Source organism: Telmatherina bonti (genome assembly GCF_933228915.1).
Source record: "Telmatherina bonti genome assembly, chromosome: 22".
Lineage (NCBI taxonomy): Eukaryota > Metazoa > Chordata > Actinopteri > Atheriniformes > Telmatherinidae > Telmatherina > Telmatherina bonti.
This window is the reverse complement of record NC_136631.1, coordinates 32,121,313-32,140,926: the sequence shown is the minus strand read 5'-3', so window position 1 is coordinate 32,140,926 and position 19,614 is coordinate 32,121,313. Positions and strand designations below refer to the sequence as shown.

General features: G+C 40.0%; 2 protein-coding genes across 2 annotated transcripts in view; both read right to left on the bottom strand.

The window, feature by feature from the left end:
• Positions 1-4,916, bottom strand: part of asmt2 (acetylserotonin O-methyltransferase 2) — a gene marked incomplete at both ends in the record, with an annotated part of 15,995 nt that extends 11,079 nt beyond the window's left edge. The window contains 2 exons of the mRNA XM_079261683.1: positions 4,401-4,575; positions 4,836-4,916. Coding sequence (XP_079117809.1) covers positions 4,401-4,575; positions 4,836-4,916 — 256 coding nt within the window. The remainder of the gene's footprint in view (positions 1-4,400; positions 4,576-4,835) is intronic.
• A 3,783-nt stretch (positions 4,917-8,699) lies between these two features.
• Positions 8,700-19,197, bottom strand: pgrmc2 (progesterone receptor membrane component 2). The gene is made up of 3 exons (XM_079261867.1): positions 18,854-19,197; positions 17,009-17,164; positions 8,700-10,669 (listed from the first exon to the last, which is right to left on the bottom strand). The coding sequence occupies exons 1-3, from the start codon at positions 19,194-19,196 to the stop codon at positions 10,572-10,574; spliced, it is 597 nt and encodes a 198-aa protein (XP_079117993.1). The 5' UTR covers position 19,197; the 3' UTR covers positions 8,700-10,571.
• Between the last annotated feature and the right edge of the window lie 417 nt (positions 19,198-19,614).

Sequence of the window (19,614 nt, the reverse complement as noted above, 5' to 3'; positions counted from 1 at the left end):
ACAGATAGGCAGACAGATATGCAGACAGATATGCAGACAGATACGCAGACAAATATCCAGACAGATACGCAGACAGATAGGCAGACAGATAGGCAGACAGATAGGCAGACAGATACGCAGACGAATATGCAGACAGACACGCAGACAGATAGGCAGATGGATAGGCAGACAGATAGGCAGACAGATACGCAGACGAATATGCAGACAGATAGGCAGACAGATACGCAGACAGATAGGCAGACAGATAGGCAGACAGATACGCAGACAGATACGCAGACGAATATCCAGACAGATAGGCAGACAGATACGCAGACGAATATCCAGACAGATAGGCAGACAGATACGCAGACAGATAGGCAGACAGATACGCAGACAGATACGCAGACAGATACGCAGACGAATATGCAGACAGATAGGCAGACAGACATGCAGACATAGGCAGACAGATAGGCAGACGGATACGCAGACGGATACGCAGACAGATAGGCAGACAGACATGCAGACATAGGCAGACAGATACGCAGACAGATACGCAGACGAATATCCAGACAGATAGGCAGACAGATACGCAGACGAATATCCAGACAGATAGGCAGACAGATACGCAGACAGATAGGCAGACAGATACGCAGACAGATACGCAGACAGATACGCAGACGAATATGCAGACAGATAGGCAGACAGACATGCAGACATAGGCAGACAGATAGGCAGACGGATACGCAGACGGATACGCAGACAGATAGGCAGACAGACATGCAGACATAGGCAGACAGATACGCAGACAGATACGCAGACAGATACGCAGACAGATACGCAGACGAATATGCAGACAGATAGGCAGACAGACATGCAGACATAGGCAGACAGATAGGCAGACGGATACGCAGACAGATACGCAGATGAATATGCAGATGGATACACAGACAGATAAGCAGATGGACAGATTGCATCTGGTATGATAGTAATTTAGACTGTTTTTAAGGGGCTTATCTATCCATAATACCACAGAAAATTGTTGGAGCAGTGTTAAGATTTACAGATGACACGCAACTGGCACGAGGAGTGAGAGAAGAAGAAGAGCAACAGGAAGAAGATGCAGGAACTGCTAAATAAAAAGCACACAGAGAAGAGCATTGACAACTGTAGACTTGGCGGGAGCATTCGCAGAAAGGTGTGTGAGTGTGTCAACAACAAAAACGACCAACCGGTGTCAAAGTCAGAAATGAACTCTGAACTCAGAACTGCCCACTAGCGGATGAACTGACTCAACAACTATGACAACATAAAAACGTGGAAGTATGAGAGCGGTGATGACGACTTTTGAAATGGGCGCTCCCATTAATGTGTAAATGAGCCTTAAGTCTCAGCTTGAAACTGCAACATCAAAACGTACAAAACAACTTAAGTAAAACTGCTTTTCCAATATAATTATTTCTTATTTTAAACGTGACAAGAAAGAAGTGTCAGATACTGTGTAGTCAAAATAGTAATAAAAATGGACTTATTTGTAAGAAAAAAGTCACTATGATTTATTTTGGGTTCACTGAAATTGAATATTTGAACTGGCTTCAGAAAAATGTTCTGGTTCTGTTGGCAGATCATTTTTTGTATTCCAAGCAACCTATACTTAATTTTTGTACTTTTTAGAGCTTATTTATTTATTTATTTTATTATTTATTTATTTACATCTCAGACTTCAGGAATCTTTTACCTTAGTAAACGCTTAAGTAGAGATTTCAATACTCAGGAGTCGATACTTTGATGTCTATCAGCGAAAATATTGTATTTGTATTTGTACAGCTCTGTTGATACAAAACATAGCCTGTTTTTACTTCTGAGAGTTATAGGTAATAAAATGTGTGCAAAGCCGAGCAACAGTGAATATTCCTGATATGATTATGGCAGCCTATTAGTAATGATGATACATACTTGGAGTGCTCATAGAAACATTTTACACAAACATGATTGAACGTAGTTTTTGTGTTTCTTCTTCTGATCATTTCAATCATTTACAAAAGGTCTTTTTTTTAAATTTCAAAATAAATAAGATATTACAGATGGTGTCTTAACATTATGATTTCCTCAGGGGAAATTAAACTACTTCTCACTGATTGCTGGTTTCCTACATGTACTGATTAAAGCCCAATCCATCAATCGCAAGCCTATAACTCTATAAATGTCCAAGTCACCTGCAACTCTAAGATCTACCTGCTGAGTCTGGTCTTAAATTTTAATACAACTGTGGCTTTTTGTAATAATAAATAGTTTTACTAGAATTTATGTTTTAACCTGACCGCCGGGTTAAAGCCAGAACCACCAGATCCATCACTCAGTCCTTCATCACTGCATCTGAAATGTGCTGCAAGTGTTTGGATGCAGCAGGATGAAATTTGCTTAACAAACCGTGAAAGGTTTAGTCTGTGAAAAGAGATGAAAACTGATCGTACAGTTCATCACTTTCCTTATTATTCACTACACCAGGTTCCTGCAGCCTTTACAATCCTAAAACTAAAGCTAAAGCTAAATAAAAACTTTTTTTAGAGCCACAAATTACTTTATGAAAAAAAACACAATTTATCATTTTCATTTTTTAATTAATATTATTTTAAATTTGATTTATTTAAAAGTAAAAATATAAAACTAAAAGAAAATAAAAATTTAAATTGAATAATAAATTTTATATATATATATATATATATATATATGTGTGTGTGTGTGTGTGTGTATAAATTAAAAACAACTTATAATTTTTTTAGGAATATCTAGGAAATTTGTTCCTTTTTTGTGATTTCCATAACAGAATAAATGCATTTTTTTCAATGGACATAGATAATTTTGGAAAATAATTTTTTAAAAACTGATTGTTTCCATCCAACTGATGAAAAGAGATGTCAGTGTCATGTTGCTGTGGAAATGTGATGCAACTATTCAGTGAAAAAAAAGTAAAACTACAAAAAACTGCAGTTATTATTATATCTATAAGTAAAAACTTCTGTTGGTTCTTCAGTTTTTTAGTCAGTGTTATTAAGAGCCATTGTGGAAGGTCAAAAGAGCCACTTGTGGCCCCGAAGCCGCAGGCTGCAGTCCCCTGCCCTACACCACGATGACGTGCTCAGACTGAAGACTGCTGAACTAATTACAGTACTAGTATTCACAAAAAGTTTAGGCTATAAGGTATGTGTAAAAAGCTTTAAAGATGAACTTAATCTGACGTTTAACTTTTCAGTGTTTAAGTATTTATTCGACAACATGCAGTTTTCTGACAAGATAATTAACCACAAAAAAACCCTAAAGAAGTGTCTAAACCACAAATCATTAACCAGTTCCTGTTTCCATGACAACTTTATCTAAACAGTCCCCTTCATCACTTCATTTTTACATTTTCTGTCAGTTTTACCCAGAAATTGAATATTCCTACCATTTTATGAGTAGTGTGATTACTCATCTGTAAATAAAACTGCTGTTATATGAATTGAATCTCAGTGTGTTGTTATTATTTATAACAAAGTGTTTCTTTGATCATATTTCCATCTCTGTCTGATCCTCCGTCTGTCTCCGTACGCGGGCCGTCAGCTGGTTCAGCCCATACAACTGGAAAGTGTTGCTGTCTATGAACATGTCGGTTAGGGATGTTCAATACTGGCTATTTTACAGATATCTGACATAGTTATTTATTCCAATTCTTCATTTCCAATACCAACATCAACTGATACAGAGTTTTTTGGAGTAAGTTTTGCCAAACAAACTACACATTTTGTCATTTTGAGTTAGAGTCGTCGAAGCTGAAGAGTTTGACCTTGAATATGTGAATGTTGTATAAAAGTTATGTCATTAAAAAAGTAAAACCAACACTGATAATTCCTAATATTGCATTTTAATGTCGATTGATAATATCGGTATGCCGATAATATCGGACCTCTCTAATGTTTGTGAATCTGGAGGAGGGTTTTCAGAAAAGGCAACCTTACGGAGAGCTTGCAGATCATCAGCTCCTCTGGATGCCAAAGTATCCAGAGTCCTACTGGGAAGCCGTGCATCTGACAGCTGAAGCTCATGCAACTGGTCCAAAGGAACATAGTAAATCTAGAATGACTGAAAAGGGGAACATTCAAGTCCTCCAGAAAGACATCTGTTAAAATGCTTTGCTGGGAACTTAAATCTATAAAACCAACATTATTCCACAGTTACACAAATAACAGATCAAACAGAAAAAAGATGATATTTTTATCTCTTATCCCATTTCAACAGGGACCAAAATCTGGGATGAGGAATGAAGCCTGTAGATCAGCACACACACAGTGAGGATCATCATACTTCCATCTGTTGTTGCATATCGATGATTTTTATGGACTGTCTGGTTTTCGGCTGGATCTGACTCAGCAAAGGCTCTTCCTCACCTGTCCCATCTCTGTTCTCCACCTCCAGGATTTCAATCCCCACCAGGGCGTCCAGGAGCCTCTCCATCCCGTCCATGCTGGTGCCCAGCTCATGGGCCACATGCTGGGCACTGAGGGCCTCCTGGGACTTCAGCAGAAGGTCAAACACTCCCAACTCACAGGCTGAAAATATCACCTTAAGACGATGTGGACACAGACGGTGGGGTTGGGGGTCATTTTAGCTGCTGTGTGTACTGCTGGATAGTGTTTCACACACAATATTTAATGCATAACGTTTAATTTTGAGTGTATTTGTACAAATAATACGAATCTGCAAAGAGACAACAGCTTAATCTGCAGCAGATCCAACAGCATTCATATCAGGAATGAGCTCAGAACATACATTTCTGCAGACCTGCACGTGCACGAAAGAAAAACAACAAGCTGAAATGTTACCTTTGACACCCTGAAGCCGTTAAAATACTCCAGAAGTTTGAATGGGTAGTCCAGCTCACTCTGGGAGAGATGCTCTGCCATGTCTGTGCTTCTGCAGGGTGGACACAAAGCGGAGGAATCCGAGCAGGAACTCACATTAAAGTAGATCTCATCAAACCCTCCTTATTCTGAAACACTTACCTGGTCCTGAAGTCAGAAAACCTGCACAGCTGAGACGATTCAGGGGAAATCGCCTTTCCTCTTTCTTTTCTCCCCTGCAGAAATTAGTTCAGGCAGTTTTTGCAGCCAAGATGTCGGTGGCGGTGATGCTGACGTCGGGATGAAGTCAGTGTTGTTAAAAGCTCGTCAGATTATCTGCACATGGGTCTGACTGCTGTTCCGGATCTGTCTGGGAGAGATCGAAGCTCCAACAGCCTCACACGCGGTGTTGCTCGATGTGCAGCAATATGAACGGACTCGCACACAGACGGTGTCATTCCGCGTTTCACCACAGCAACAGAGGGGGCGCTGTGGCGCTGTTGATGTTTACAGATACAGTCCATAAAAGAAGATCTGATCCGTATTTTTACAGTCCTTTAAGCAGATCTTAGATCATAATAATAATAATAATAATAATAATAATAATACATTTTTTAATCTAAAATATTTTATATTTGAACAAAAATATTCGAATTAGTCACAAAGAATAAAAAATATAAAGAAATCATTTAAAAAACTATAGAATATGTATCATTATATCATATTAAATAAGACAAGAGAGACTGATGAAAATTGCAAGTAGATATAAACATTTAAGAAAATGATTGCATCAGTAATAACCTGCAAAGGCAAGAAAAGATAGATAGAAAGACGGACGGACGGACAGACAGACAGACAGATAGATAAAGGTAAAATCATCGCAAATTAGTGTAAAATAATTAAATTAAAAGTGTTAAAAGCCAGAAACAGTCTGCAGATGGAAACAGATACAGCCCAGATTTCCTGTGTGGGAAAAGAAAAGAGAAAAATGTCTCCTCTTGGTGAGAGTTTAATCTCCTCTGCTGCTTCTCCACATTCAGTCTGGACGAGTTGAGCTGAATCTTTGACTGCAAACAATCAGCAGGATTTAAAATCTCCTCTGTGACTGACTGGAAACCAGTAAAGATGTTAAAACTGGTGTGATGTGTTTACATCTCTTAGTCCAGCTTAAAGTTCCAGGAGCAGCATCTGGATGAGCTGCAGATGTTTAATGCTTGTTTTTAGGAAGTAATCCAGTCTACTGGAGATGGAAGCATGGAGGAGTTTCTCCTGGTCTTACTGGGAGACTAAACTTTCATTCTGTTGGTTAAAATGTTAAAATGTCTGTAATTATAATTACCACAGTTTATTTAGTTTCCTATGTGATCAAGTGTCACTTGGATTGACATCCGGAGACCTCCTCAGTGAACATCAGCTGATTTACACGCATCACACACCATCCAGTGACACCTCTGATGAAGATGAAGCATCACCGTAGCAACGTGTATCAACCTCTGATACAACAGAACACAACTAAATAAGTTTTTAATCCGGTTTCTGCTCAGAGAGACGAGAGTTTGCAGAGTGGAGTGACAACTCCTGGGAGCAGAAGGACCTGTGGTGGTCCGGCTTCAACTGCAGCCACCACAGTCCCGACGAGCGCAGTGGAAGGTGGAGGATATAAATATCTGGAAACTTTTGCTGAAAGCTCCATGAATCAGCCCAACGCTGAGGAGAGTCTCAGGAGATGCTGACTCTACAACTCTACACATATGGAGTCAGTAGAAAGATCCTGCAGACTTTTTATTCCTCTGAATCCCCTTCACCAGCCTGCAGGACGGGACGCTGTCAGGACCGGCTCAGATCTTCCTGGACCTCCCTGTGGTCCTGCAGGACACAGAGGAGGGGGGCAACCGATGTTCTTCTTCTTAACTCCCAACCATCACTGCTCCATCACCTGTTGCCATGGTCACACCGTCTACTTTCAACCCCACCCAGAGTAACCCGCTGTACCAGCAGTGGGGTGTAGCTGCCTTATGCAGTACTCTGCACTTTATTTTTACTCCTCTGCCTGTAATATTACACATCAATGATCCTGAACTACTCATTTTTCTATTTTTGTTCTTCTCACAATTTCACCGGGTTCTTTATACGACGCCTCTCGGTACCTTTAAATGCCCCAGGAAGACAAATAAAGTCATTAAATAAATAATAAAGTTAAAATAAATTATTATATAATTAAATAAATAAAATAATGCTAAAATAAGTTAAAATTATGTAATTAAATAAATGAAATAGTTAAAATAAGTTATAATAAAATAAAGTTAAAATAAGTTATTATATAATAAAATAAATAAAATAAAGTTAAAATAAGTTATTATATAATTAAATAAAAAAAATATAAAGTTAAAATAAGTTATTATATAGTTAAATAAATATTATAAAGTTAAAATATGTTATTATATAATTAAATAAATAAAATAAAGTTAAAATAAGTTATTATATAATTAAATAAAAAAAATAATGTTAAAATAAGTTATTATATAGGTAAATAATATAAAGTTAAAATAAGTTATTATATAATTAAATAAATAAAATAAAGTTAAAATAAGTTATTATATAATTAAATAAATAAAATAAAGTTAAAATAAGTTATTATATAATTAAATAAATAAAGTTAAAATAAGTTAATATTATATAATTAAATAAATAAAATAAATTTAAAATAAGTAAAAATTACATAATAAATATATGTATATGCAGAACATATATGTTCTGCATATACTGGTTGAAACCAGTGCTTATCTAGTGTCCTGTTGTCTTTCTATCATCGCCAACCAGTCTGACCATTCTGCTCTGACACCAACCAGACCTTCTGGTCCAGACAAACAGCTGCTTACTGGATATTTTCTCTTCTTCAGACCTTCACTGGAAACCCTGGAGATCGTGTGTGAGAATCCCAGTAAATACTCAGACCAACAACCACGTCATGTTCATCTCCTCTTCTTCCTCATTCAGCAGGTCATCTTCATCACATCTACAGGACTAGATGTGTTGAGCTGCTGTCGTGTGATTGGCTGATTAGATGTGTTAGCAACCAGTTAAACAGCAGGAATAAACACTTCATTTAGTTTTTCTTTTACTGAAAACAAAACATTTCTTTAAGATCCTCAGATTATTTTAAACATGAGAATAATTTTCTTAGACGTAACGCTGCAAACTGGTTGTGTAAAACTAGAGATGGAGTTTTCCCAGCTGCTGGACCGTGGAACAGCCTCCTGCTCTGTCAGGGCCTCACGCTCCCAGAAACACCTTCAGTCCGGCTTAAAAACCAGTTTCTTCTCTCTGGCATTTGAAACTTAGCTAACAGGACATCTTGGCTAGTTTTATTTTTTAGTTAAATGTCTACTGACTTCATTTTTTCTTCTAAGTTTTATTGTTGTTTAAACCTGTTTTACTGTTTCCTCATATTTTCTTTTAACCCAAAGATATTTATCGCTATACAAACTTTTAACTCGGTTTTAGTTTTGTTCAGCACTTTAGTCAACAGAGATTGTGTTAAATGTGCTACATGAATAAAATTTGAATTGAATAAAGTTGCACCATTATGACATTTATTCATTTGACTTGCAGATACCTTTTATTCACATTTCTCCGTTTTATCAACAGAAAACATGAAAGCAGTACATTTACTGATCATTTATCAATATTTAAGATTAAAAAATTCAGTAATTCTGCAAAATTAAGATGCAAATCATAAGATTTGCATCTTACCAGAAATAAAAAGCAGCTTTCGCAAGTCACCTAAATGCGTCATTTTTTTTTCATCTTGATGAAAAAACTGCATTTCTTATTTAAATTGACTGAGAAATAATAAACAACCCTCCGAAATTCAACACCAAATAATAAATCGCTTTGTTTCCTCAGCTTTAGGAAACAAACATGGCTCCTGGTAACTCTTCCCATGTTTGCATCAAGGCGTGTTTTTCTAGACGTACCGACTCATGTCTGGTAAACGGAGAATAAAGTTCGATCAGTGGGACAAAAAGCTTCATGCAGTCGGTTTCACAAATATTTAACCTCCCATGACCACTGGCAGTGAATCTGTCTCAGGAAAGGGGGGGGGGGGGGGGGGGAGGAGACGGGACACACAGAGCGGCGAAATATTTCTGTCACCCATCAACAGCTGTCCTGAAAAGCAAACAAACTCCAGACATCTTGCATTATTAACCAAACTGATTTATTATGCATGAACAAATCCCTTCCTGTCTCTTTCACACACACACACACTCGCGCGCACACATCCAACATTTAAATACATGATGTGGTGGAACTTCAGCATAGCTCACTGTTGCTGCACATGCTTTAATAAAACGATAGATATATTTACAGATAAACAATGTCTACAAACAAAATTTGCAAGAACAGATCTCGGTCCCACCCTGCAGCACTTTGCAACGCTCATTTTTATTTGTTTATTTTTTTTGGAAATTCACCCACATTTAAAAAGAAATAAAGGAAAAAAAAAAAAAAAAAAAAAAAAGGGGGGGGGGGAGGGGGGGTTTGGCCAATACGACACAGCATTATACGTATATGGAGTTCATCCACTACATAAATATGGCAGTAACACTGAATAATTCATTGAGTTTATTTACAAAGTGTGTGAAGTGGGAGGAGTTTTACAGTCTGTGCACGGACGACTGACAACGTATGCCTTCTTTACGGCATCGGGGACCGAGTCTAGGAAAAACCGACACCTCCACCCCTCCGCTCGACCGGTCAGCACTGACACAACGGACAAAATAAGGCACAGTTAATACTTGGACCATTTGGGGGAAATCTACAGACTTGCAGCTGGCTTGTGAGGCATGTAAACAATTGAGTCGATTGATTAGGACTGCCTTATCACCTTCCCTTTGTCTTCCCAATCACCGATTCAGTCCATCCGATGAAATTCAAAACATTTTTATATGGCAAGGACTTTCGACCCCTCCCAACCCCATCCAAAACACACACACACACACACAAAGAGAAAAGAAAGTAAATTAGAAAAAACTCCCTCCCACATGCTTCTATGCTACAGAACAAATACGATCACATGGTGACAAACAGAGAAAACTAGTAGTGCATACACTACAAACACAACAGGAAAATGCGACGCCCTGCCATTTGCCTTTGGTTAGGCCACAGAACTGCCCTCGTAACGGGGGGGGGGGGGGGGGGAATGATCCAAACAAAAACAGAAATGATTGATAGACAGATTGATAAGCTCTCCGAAGCTGAAGCAGTTTCAGTTGCGATGTGACTAAACCAAAGATAAAAAGAGAGAGAAATCTGTTTCCCCATCCCGATTCCACTGATCATCTCAGACCAATGCGTTTCTCCCGGCAACGCCGACCGTGAACGCGCTCCTCGCCCGCAGAAACGACTTTAGATATTTTAGGGTTTTGTTTGACGTACATCTAGCGGCACAAGCCATCTCCACCCCCAGACGTTAGCTGTCCCCGTCGGCGGTTCCTGATGGTCTCCGTAGGATGAAGAGGGAGGGAGGTCTGGCCGTCGAGACTCGAGTCCTGCCCTTCCAAAGCAGCCGCAGCACCAGACAGATTTAGTGGGGGAGGGTGGCGGGGCAGGGGAGGGAGTGGCGGGTATATTGACGGGGTAGGAGGAAGAGAAGGTCTGGGACGGTCTGTCACAGCTGTTTGGGACTCCTGGCTTTGGTTGGTGTGATGGGACTCCTCATTCGTGTTTCAGGTGGTCCTTGATGTCTTCTTCATCTGTGTACTCCGACGGCTCGTCTCCAGGCTTCAGCAACCGCCCGACATAGTCGTACTTTTCTGAAACAAAGACGTTTCACATTTAAAACGGGCTTTTTTTCTAACTAAATAAATCAAAGATACTTTATTTATCCCCGAGGGGAAATTCAAGGTTCAAGCCAGCTCGTCCAAGGTTAGACATACAGACATTTACATTTGACATTTACGGTTTGACAGAACCGAGCTAAAGCTTAGGCCAGTTTTACCGCCTCATCAATGAGGAAAAGATAACATGAGGAAGGATGGGTGGGTGTTGAGGAAAAAAAAAAAAAAAAATCTCTACACTTCACTTGGGGGAAGGATAAAGATGCAACAAAAAAAACACGTTGACATGTTTTTTGTCATATTTAATAGTTTATTAGATTCAGAACAAGATTTTAAAACTGAAAAATTTGATGCATTTGTGAGTTTTTACACATTTCCACACAAAAAACGTTTTCCTGAAACGTGGCAATAAAAACTACGGAGAGTGTGGATGAACCTGGAAACGACGTTGTGTGTTCAGCCAATCACGATGACTTTGTCCCAGCCTGTGATTGGTTGCATCTGTGGCGCATTAAAAGCTGCTGCGGGTCGAGCGAGCGCGCTGACAGAGGGAGACAGCGACGAGGTAGAAGATGTAAACCAGACAGAAAGTTTTATACTGGTGCATCCAGAAAGCAGCAAACATGGAAATTTATGAGTTAATTTTATGTTTGAAACTTTTTTTTGGTCCGAAAATATTCCCTGCCTAAAAAGTAACCGATGTGGAAAACCTGTCCGCGTTCGGGAACGAGACGGTCATTTTGCCCTGCATGTGATGTTTAACAGGGTTTCACACCGGAGAGACGGCAGGAAATGCGTCTGAGGCAGCTGGATGTGTAAAACTGTGGACGCAGCAGGTGTGATACCTGGATCACATTCATCGCTCTGCTTGGTGTGTTTGCATTGCGACCTTTAACGGTGTGTTCACACCAAATGCATTTTGAGCGTCAGTAGCATCAGGTTTACATGTAAAGTCTATGTGGAGGCGTGTCAAGGAGGCATCAAGCTTTCTTGCGGCGCTTTTTCAGCGGTGGCGTGACGTGCCAAGATTGTAAAAAAATGTATAAGCTTGACGCGCATTACATGCCGCAAATGCCAGAGATAGAAAATACAAACGTCAACCAATCAGAGCGTGGTTCAAGCACCAGTTCGGCTCGGCCAGTTGTCAAACTGGTCCGGGGTGAGGCGAAAATAGCGCTGGAAGCGAACCTCATCAGCACGCAGCTCCTGGAGTAACTGGTGAAACTCACCAAACTCAGAACGCCTATGAGTTATCTGGTGAACTCAGGAACGGGACTGAGACACCCTACAAAGACGTTCTCTAGCTTTATCTATTAAATAAAACCACGCCGCTCTCTCTGCTGCAGCCGCCATCATTCAAACTGACCGGCAGGAAAGCTCCGCCTTTCCCTCCTCTCTTTCCATCCTTTGTGTTGGACACAAAAGTTTAGTGACCAGCGGCGAGCGTTCACACCGTCAGGGGGCATTTACATCAGGATGGTCCGCTGGACTCGGTGCGAATGGGGACTCGGCTCAGCTGTAGTGTGGGGGGGTGTATCCATGCAGACCGAGATCGTGTTCACGTTGCACTTTGGTCAAACCATGAGAATAATATATCCCCATTCCCACCAGAGGTGGCGTTGTGGTAATTCTGAGCAAAAGAGAAGACCCGCGTGAAGAAGAAAACTCCAAAACATGGAGATGAAACTGTCGCTGTTTTGGGTTTTTATTGTGTCTTATCCAAGTATACTGCAGAAATACACTGCAACAATGGATGCAGTATGAACACCAGATAAGGCAGAGGACCCTTAACGCCATTGCTATGGATTTACCATAGACTATATATAAAAAAGATTGGCAGAGTCTCCGTGACATCATCCAAAGGTTTCTGAAGAGCTGAATTGAAGCTCGGTGGGCGGTTCCTACCATCACCATCTTGGCAGGGGCATGTGTCGTCTCGCCCGGAAAATACAAATATGGGCAAAGAGGTGGAGCTGAGAGCGTCATGGTGGATGATTGACACAGAGCGAACTCCAAGCTGCCTGTAGCTAAAAGCTAACCCGGAGATAACAGGAGCTAACCAGCTAACGGAGGTAAGCTTGCTAAAGTTAAGTCACGTTGTTAACCGGCTAAAAACCGCAGTTCTACGTTCTTCTTACTTGAAGAGTGAGGTCGGGTACCTGTCAATCAAAAGGACACGCCCCTAAATATGCCAAACTTCAAGATTAAATTACTTTTAAACGGGCACGTTAGAAAAAAATTCACTTCCCCCACAGTTGTCATGAAGGTAAACCTGACCTATTAAACCAAAAATTGGATTTTTGTACCAGGCTGTAAACATGTTTATTTCTGCTGTAAAGTTGGTCTTTTTAACATGGGAGTCTTTGGGGATTCGCTCTGTTTTGGAGCCCCTAGTGGATGAAGGGGGAACTGCAGTTTTATGTACTTCCGTATAGGCTTCACTTTTAACCGCTGGAGGCTCCGTCCATCTTTCATATACGGTCTATGGTATTTACCCACAATGCAATGCTTCATAAAATGCAGGCAGTGACTTTCTCTGTAGTCCGCTTCCTGTATTTGGTCCCTTTGAAACGGACCAAGACCAGTGTTTGTAGGCGGACCGAGTCCGCTTCTTTAATCTGAATCAGAATCTTGTCACATTTCCCCAAACGAAGCGATTTTCCGAGCAAACGGATCAGAAAAGCTGATATGAGAGTGTCCTAAAACTGTGGTTTAATATAAAAAAAAAAAACATTCCTCATCACAACAGATATCTGACGACACAAACTAATTCACTTCTGATCCATCAGAAACTAAACATTATACGCTGAGGTCATCTCAGCATCATCGACGTTCAGCTCAACACAAAATGCTGACAGACTTGGTTTAACTTTACAAAACTCCATCTGGGAGATTCAGCAGCATCTAAAAGCAGCTCAGGCCGCATTAGCAGCTGTTCTGTGTCAGGAAACGTGTTGTTTCAGCGCAGAAGCCTCGTGTTACTCGGATGGCGTTCAGCCCAGAATCACACACTAATACGGAAGACTTAAGATAAATCGCATCTGAGACAAGTTTTCTTATTAAACCTGTAATAAACTAATCTGCTGTACAGTAATCCTGGATTATGACAAATGTCACTAAATGAATGTCTTTGTTTCCTTCCAGTTTGGTTGTTTCCAGCCGTAAACACTAATCAGACGTTTTTAGTTTACTGCGTTTCACACCTTTTCATACGTTTTCTGCAGAGTTTTCATCCAGAGCTTCACAGTCACAGACGTTTTCTGGAGACATTTTACCTCCTTCCTTCACATTAACGCCTGGAAGATCCTGAACTCAAGATTCTAAGAATAAATTTCCCCATTTTTCCAAATTAAAAGAGAAAACAGACTTGTGGAGCCCAATTCAGCATCTTTGGTTTCACTTGAAAATATATATTGCATGATAACCACGCAACACGCGAGCGTGCTTCAGGCTTTCAGGTGAGATTGTGCAGGTTTAGACATTTGTTTTATAAATTTAAGCCAATTTTTTTGTCAATTTTATAAGAATTATGTTAAAATAATCTCTGGATTGTTTAATGAAGAAAAACATTTTATAACATGAGGAAGATTTGACTTATATGCTTTAATTGTTTATTAAATCAAACTATGAATAACATTTTTCAGTTCATATACTGAGAAATCAATTTTAATTTTATTAAAATAAGTATTTATTTAATGGTAAAAGACTAAACACACAGAGCAAAGAGAGGCAGAAAATTAAACATTTAATTTAGTCATCAGTCCAGCTCCACTTTTATAAAATATTTATATAAATTTAACACTACAACCTGTGAATTTATCTTCACTTTAAATCTGTTTTATGAACATATTAAAACATATATAAATGTCTAATCCAGATTTTTGAAGTATTATAGGAGTACTTCCACCTAATCCAACCACTTAGATGCAGCATTTACACTGTGAAGCAGTGGATTTCCTCCAATTTGACATCGTTCATCGATACTAGACAAAAACTGGGATTTTCTCTGTGACGCCGGGAAAACTTTTGTTTTTGATGCGGAACTACGGTGGCCCTGAAGTGTCACAGCAAAACAAGCAACAACACAATGCATTAAGCTACCATTTAACATGGTTTCCTCTGAGCTTCCACATCGCCAGAAGTGACAAACTTTTACTTCAAATTCAAACGATTAGTTTGATAATTTACTAGTCCTCAGTTAGTTAGTTGGTTAGCCAACTAGTCGGATCACATGTTGCTCCACCATGCAGCTGCTTGTGTAAAACCATCATTAACTCCCAGCTGGGAGAGTTTTAAGGGTTAAACCGGGATCTCTAACACTGGAGACGGGTCTCACGGCCGTCACCAACATGTTCAGAATCTCTTCAGTCTGGTTGTTTTTCTTGTTGCCTCGGAAACAAATCGTCCATTAAGAGGAACGCATCATCAGAGTTTGATGACATCACTGTTATGATGCTACCGCAGACACATGACGTGCCGTTTGCGTGTTAATCCCGACTCTTAGCAGCTCACTGCTAACGCTAGCAGCTAACTAGCCTACAGAGACAACGGGTGTCCCTGAATCAGCCACAACGTGCTTGATTTTATGATACTCGTGCATCGCCGTCGTACCACCGTGGAGGGAAAGCTATAGCTTGCAGATTTAGCATTGCATGTGCTGCTATTTAGTTTTTCATAAAATCAGACTCTTGGTGCTCCGTTTATTTTATTCCTGGGATGGCATTTATAACATTGAATTAAGAACAATATTTTATTGCACATCCCCAGAATTCAGACATTGATCTGGTTACAATCGTGTTTACATTTTCCTCTTAATGACGCTGCAGCTCAACTCGCACATCCTCAGCATCAGTTCTTTACAGGGATGCACCGATACTGATACCAGCATCGGCTCAATACCAAGCGTGTGTACTCGTACTTGGTATTAATAAGTGTACTGATACTACACTAGTCGAACCAGTGCAGATGTGTTTGATGACATGCTTCAGACATATGTTAAAAGAAATAAATGCCTTGAATGTTAAAATATGACATTTTTGTTACACTAAAACAGTGATGCTCACTGTTAATTTAACAAGAGCTTCACTCAATATACTAAGACAAAAGGAGAGCCGCCACCCCCCCAAAAAAATCCTTCTCACGCTACGTATCCTGCTATGTTGCCAACTCAGTAACATTCAGCTTTTTAGCAAGGAATGGTTATCCTAAATATTACACGGAGTAAAGGCGCTCTTATGCAACAGTATGTGGTGAAAATACAACAATGCCTCCAGAATGTGGGCGTTTCTTTTCATTATATATACAGAGCTACCGACGGAGCAGCTCTTTGGTGGAGTTCGGTGCAGCTGAAATTAGCCAAAACTGGCACCTCTGACAGGGTCAGTTAGGGCCGTTAGGACAGCAAAGTTTCTGCAAGCAGCCTGCAGCTCTTGTTTGTGGAGAGAACTGCAGCGTTGAGGATCATTATGACTTGTTTAGATGCATTTTCAGAAAGCCAGCGGCTGCTTCACAAGCTGCAAGGCAAGAGTCAGTGATCCTTTGATGAGGAACACGACACTAAAAACATGATCTTTGTTTCAAAACCACACATTTATAGTTGTATTTAGGTAAAATGTGACAAATTAAAATAAAACTTGTTGAAATTGTTAGATCTGTAATGTTATTATATTTGTATTGGTGAGGTAACTTCAGAAAGGATGGGTCATTTATTACAACCTAATGAAATCTTACACAGTTATAACAGCAATAATAATAAGTAGTTACAATAATGCTCACAAACAGATCTGGTATCGGCAAATATTTCAGATATCTGTATCGGATCGGAACTCCCAAAAAGTGGATTGGTGCATCCCAAGTTCTCTACATTGTTGTCTATAAAATATCAGATAATAGTTGGGGGAAAAAAAGTGATTTCCAAATGGTTAATCGGGTGATCAGCATGGTGAACGTTATGAAAATTTCTCTACAGTAACATAAAGACGTAAGATGAAATCCACGTCTCTGTATTTTTAGATGGATAATTTTAGCATCTCAGAGCCATCTGTTCATTTCCTTCCTGTGATTTCAGACTTTTAAAAGAGTAGATGATCTGTATCCCAACGAGTCTGAAAATCACCACAAACCTTCTCCAGCAGCACAAACCAGTAGACGCTGCGTGGTAATGGCCTCGTAAATCCTCTGTTTGGTCTGGTGTGAAATGCAGACATCCAGAGGCGTAAAGCGCAGTAAGTAAAGGAGAAGTACCGAAGCTAAATCCACTAAATCATTACAGAAACAGCGCTTTTCTCTGCTGGGAATGTTCCATTAACAACCTACCCATGAACTGCATCTCCCACTCCCTCACGCTCTCCATCTGTACAGCATTGAGGTCTGACAAGTCGTCGTACTCGTCCCTCAGGGCGTCTTTCTCCAGGCAGAAGGTAGCTAGGCCCCTTGAAGCATCCCGGCCGGCGAAAATGCCGTAAGGACCATCTGAGGAGAGAGAAAAAACCCTGTAAGAATCAGATTAAAACAGACCAGATTGTAATGATCAATAAATTTAAAAAAAATAAAAAGGTTGTAGCAAAGCAACAAGTCATCCAGTCTGACCAAAACCTCGTGACTACAGTTAAAAGCATTCCAACAAGAAAATACAGAGCTCTTTAGACAACATCTGCTTCCAGTAAAATCACGTGTCTCTTGTTCTGAAAACAGATTTCTGACGGTGAGTGAGCAGATTCTCGTCTGAACCACGGGAGACAAATGAAGATGTAATCAATAGTGTAATTTGACACACAGGTTTGCCTCTGACTGAAATTTAAACAGGTTCATTTAACAGCCTAAAAGCCGTATAATGGCTCCATTAGAGCTTTCGACTTGTAAATGAATAACTGAGTTGTCCGAGACGGACTGCATGAAGAAAAACAAGCATCAAGTCTTTCTGAAAACAAAATGACATATTTATACATTTACATTTATTATTTATACATACTTTCCAGCCCTTTGAAAAAAAACTTCATATTTTTACTATTCTAATATCCTACAATATATAGCAAGGAAATACTGTGATTAAGTGATAAATACTGATGAGATTCTGGTCATGAAACTCTTATCAGACCATAACATCGGTACAAAGGAAATGGTAAGATAAAGTGTTGATTTTCAGCCAATAGCTGCAAGATATTCCATGTTTAGGTCTTGTGTCATCTTTCAGCGAGATCATCATCTGACTAGCATGTGAAAACTTTGCCTTCCTTTTTATTTCTTAATAAGTCTGCAAATAAAGTCAGAAAAAAAGTAATAATTGCAAGGATGACTCTTTTAAAGAGTCCATGAAGCAAAACACCTTATCACCTTACAGATTAGATATGCTCTTACTGCAAAAACCTGCCAGGATGTGGTGATGTGGACAGATTCAGGCCTGCTTGGCTCTGTCCTGGCGGTGTGAAGGAGCAGGCTGACACATGAAACCACTGGGAATGTGTTTAAATAATTATAATTTATTGCAGAGTTGACTGGCAAGTCTGCCAAGTTAGAGGAGCTGCTGGGAAGCAGATGAACCTCTGAAAAAAGGCGGATGGGTCTGAACCAGCTTAAACTTTGCGCACATTCTTTAACTTAAAAAAACACTTAGATATTCATTTTTTTTGCACAAAAGAGCTGCATAAAGTTTTACAACATATAATTAACTCCTACGTTAGGACATGCACTGCAAAATGGGTTTAAAAAATATTGTGTAAAGTGTCCAATTTTACAGTGTGTTGAGTCTCATCAGTGTAAACAAGCGGCGGGTCCAGACCAGACAGCCAGACTGCATTGTCTGCATGTCAACAGGCTAGCAAGCTAACTTTAGCTAAATAGAAATTACACATTTTATCCTGCTCAAAACTGAATAACTTCAAACATATACATATATATATACACATATTTTAAAGTGCTACGTGATTTCTGCACATAAATAACGGGGGAGTGTTTGCACTCTCACTGCCGACACCTCAGAAGCAACGGTAGTTAGTTAGCAGTTAGCTCGCTGTTAGCATCCCATTCAAAACACAAAGCCAAAGAGCTAAAGCTAAGCTAAAGCGGTTTGCGCCCAAATTCTGCCCCGGGAGGACTCACCACAGGCGGCAACGTGTCATCCTAACACTGCCTTCAGAGGATCCCCTCCTACCGACTACTCACCTTTACCGTAAAACTTTTTGCCAGTAGTCACATCGAAAACTTTCATGTTGACGGCCATGAGGATGCGGGGGTTCTGCAGTCCGTCGTACTCCCGCAGCTGCTCCAAAGTGAAGTCCCGTCTCCTCATCTTGGGAAGAGCCGAGGCCTCGTCGCCGTGGGCCGCGTCCGAGCCCAGCTTCTTGCCCCACCGCCGGTACACTACCAGACAAACCGCCACCACCAGAGCCAAAATGCTGATATTCAGCAACATTCCGCCTAAACTCAGTCCTTCCGACTCCTCCGCTACTCCATGCCCGCCGCTTGTGTCAACTGGTCCGCTCGAACTGCCTCCATCGTCCGCCATGCTGCACAGTTAGCGCCTACCCGCCCCTGGCTGGATGCTGCGTTCAGGTCCCGTCGGAAATGGCTCAACCACTAGTTGAGTCAGCGTGCAATGTCCTGGATTATTGATTTGGAAAAGGAGACGACTGACACATAAATAATCAAGTTAGTATAGCACAGTCCCAGGGGTCCAAGGACTCAGAGGGCCCTAGATTTATCTAAGATGTACAATCTGAAATGGACAAAACAACTGAAATAAGTGACTGGATAAATGTGATGAATAGTTTGATGTCATGGCCATTCAGAGTTAGAAAGAATATAAGAGCAAAATGACAAATAAGCAACAAAATACCTCAAATAACACATATATTAACTTCGGAGACATTTAGTTTAAAAAAATATATGCAAAAACAGCTACTAAGATACCAATAATTGAGCTG